General features: G+C 51.8%; 1 protein-coding gene across 1 annotated transcript, besides 4 other annotated features; it reads left to right on the forward strand.

Moving 5' to 3' along the window:
- On the forward strand, window positions 1-509 carry TraAM80_07503 (uncharacterized protein; the record flags this gene model as incomplete). The annotated part of the gene is made up of 1 exon (XM_029384293.1): window positions 1-509. A coding segment is annotated over one exon (509 nt), but the record flags the coding sequence as incomplete, so codon positions are not given.
- Window positions 510-686: 177 nt separating this feature from the next.
- Window positions 687-708: a microsatellite.
- Window positions 709-735: a microsatellite.
- Window positions 736-1,269: 534 nt separating this feature from the next.
- Window positions 1,270-1,300: a microsatellite.
- Window positions 1,301-1,711: 411 nt separating this feature from the next.
- Window positions 1,712-1,799: a sequence feature (GA-rich).
- Window positions 1,800-1,898: the final 99 nt, after the last annotated feature.

Consider the following 1,898-nt stretch of genomic DNA (forward strand, 5'->3'; position numbering starts at 1 on the left):
GACTGGATCTGCCGACTGACGTGGAGCTGTTGCAGGCCATCGCCAATGCCACATACATCCCACTCAACGCTATGGAGGTGGTGCCGAGGTTTTACCACCCATGGTGGCGTCGCGGCGACGTCACCATCTCCAAAGAGGCGGAGTACCGTCTCGTGTTGGTGGGATTTACGAGGAAGAGGGACGCGCAGACGGCACGGACGGCAGCCGCCATAGGGAAAATTCCGCATGTGCGTCTTCCCGTGCCAACGCCCCGCTCCGGCGGCCTGTCAGAGGCGCATAAGATAATCATTGGCACGGTGGTGGGGTTCGTGGGGCTTCTGCTCGTTGCCATCGGCGTCGCCGCGTCCTGTCGCATTCGCCACAAGTCAAACGCCGACATGGAGCTTACCGACTTTACGCGTGTCGGGAGGCACGACGAGGCCCTCATTGACTTGAACTACAACCTGGCGAAGGTGTCGGCCCCAACAAAGCTAACAAAGCCGGCGGTGCCACTCAAGCAGCAGTACTAACCTAGGAACCTCGGCGCCCCCCATCGCCCCACTGCGCCGCGCCGAGAGGCCCCAGTGCTGCTGCATCCACCTACGATTTTTCTGCACGCGGACGCACGTACACAAACTAAGAAACGGCAGAGGTGCGAAAGAGGCAGGACTAGGGTGAGCACACTTCTGGCAACACCCGTACAGTTGCAAAAAAAACACAACAACAACAACACACACACACACACACACACACACAAACAAAACAGGCCTCAGCGGGGGCACGAGCGGGGTCAAGGACTCTCTTGCATCGCTGGGACGTTTATTATGAAGCCATATCCAACGCATTATCATTCACAAATATCTGTATATGTATCTATATATACGGACGCAATATATGTGCGCGCGTGTATTTGTACGCAGGCCCGCATGGAGTGATGTGACGAAGTGCCTGGTGTCACTGGCTTTTTAAATTAGTTACTTCTACTCTTTTTTTATTTTAATTTTTTGCTTCTGCCGCTGTTCATTTTTTTTTTTCTCGCCTTCTTCCTCCATACGTGTGCGGAGAAGGCAGCCGTAGTACCGAATAGTAAGCGGAACCGGGATATATGTAGAGAGTGGGATGGTGGCTAGTGACGCATGCTGCGTTTCTGTCCTGTTTACATTCTTTTCTTGCCAATCTGTCTTTTTAAATTTTCCTTTCTGTAGCAAATAATATTATCGCTTTTGTGTCACTATCGTATTTATTTATTTGCATTCAGCGCCAAACACATATTGCTTTTTGCTGTTGTAGTTCATTTATTTATTTATTTAACGTATTTATTCGTCTTTCTTACCGCGTGTCTCTGTGTGGGTGGATGCGACTTCATCTTCACTTGGTGCCGGCCACACAGAGACACGCGGTAAGAGAGAGAGAGAACTGGGGCGGGCGGGAGGGGACTTACATGTACGCACGGAAGTGTGGGTAGGCGTGAGCTGAGCGATTCACACAATGCCTTTTCCGCTGTATGTGTATGTTTGTTTGTGCCTCGTTCTGTTGCTACTCCCAGCTTCCCGCGCCCGCATTCAGCGGAGTCGAAGGATGCTGCATCATTGCTGGCTGCCTGCAGCAACTGGTGTTCGTTGACACACCCACGCCGCCTTTTATTTGCCTATCTCTTTTTTTTTTTGCTTCTCGTTCCCGGTTGAGTGGGGAAGGCACGCACGTACGAAGTGCGGGGAGTGGTGCAGCGCACAGAGAGAGAGAGAGAAGGAGAGAGAGAGAGAGAGAGAGGAAGTAGGAAGGGAGGTAAGTAAGCGAGCTATAGATAAAGAGAGGTAGAGGATTGAGCAGGTAGGAAGCCAAAGGTGGAAGGAGGGAGTAAACCAACGGGGAACGGCACAGCGCACACATACACAAAGAACAAAACGATGACTCGTGGG

Source organism: Trypanosoma rangeli (assembly GCF_003719475.1).
Source record: "Trypanosoma rangeli strain AM80 chromosome Unknown Tra_15.4_contig_00316, whole genome shotgun sequence".
Taxonomy (NCBI): Eukaryota; Euglenozoa; class Kinetoplastea; order Trypanosomatida; family Trypanosomatidae; genus Trypanosoma; species Trypanosoma rangeli.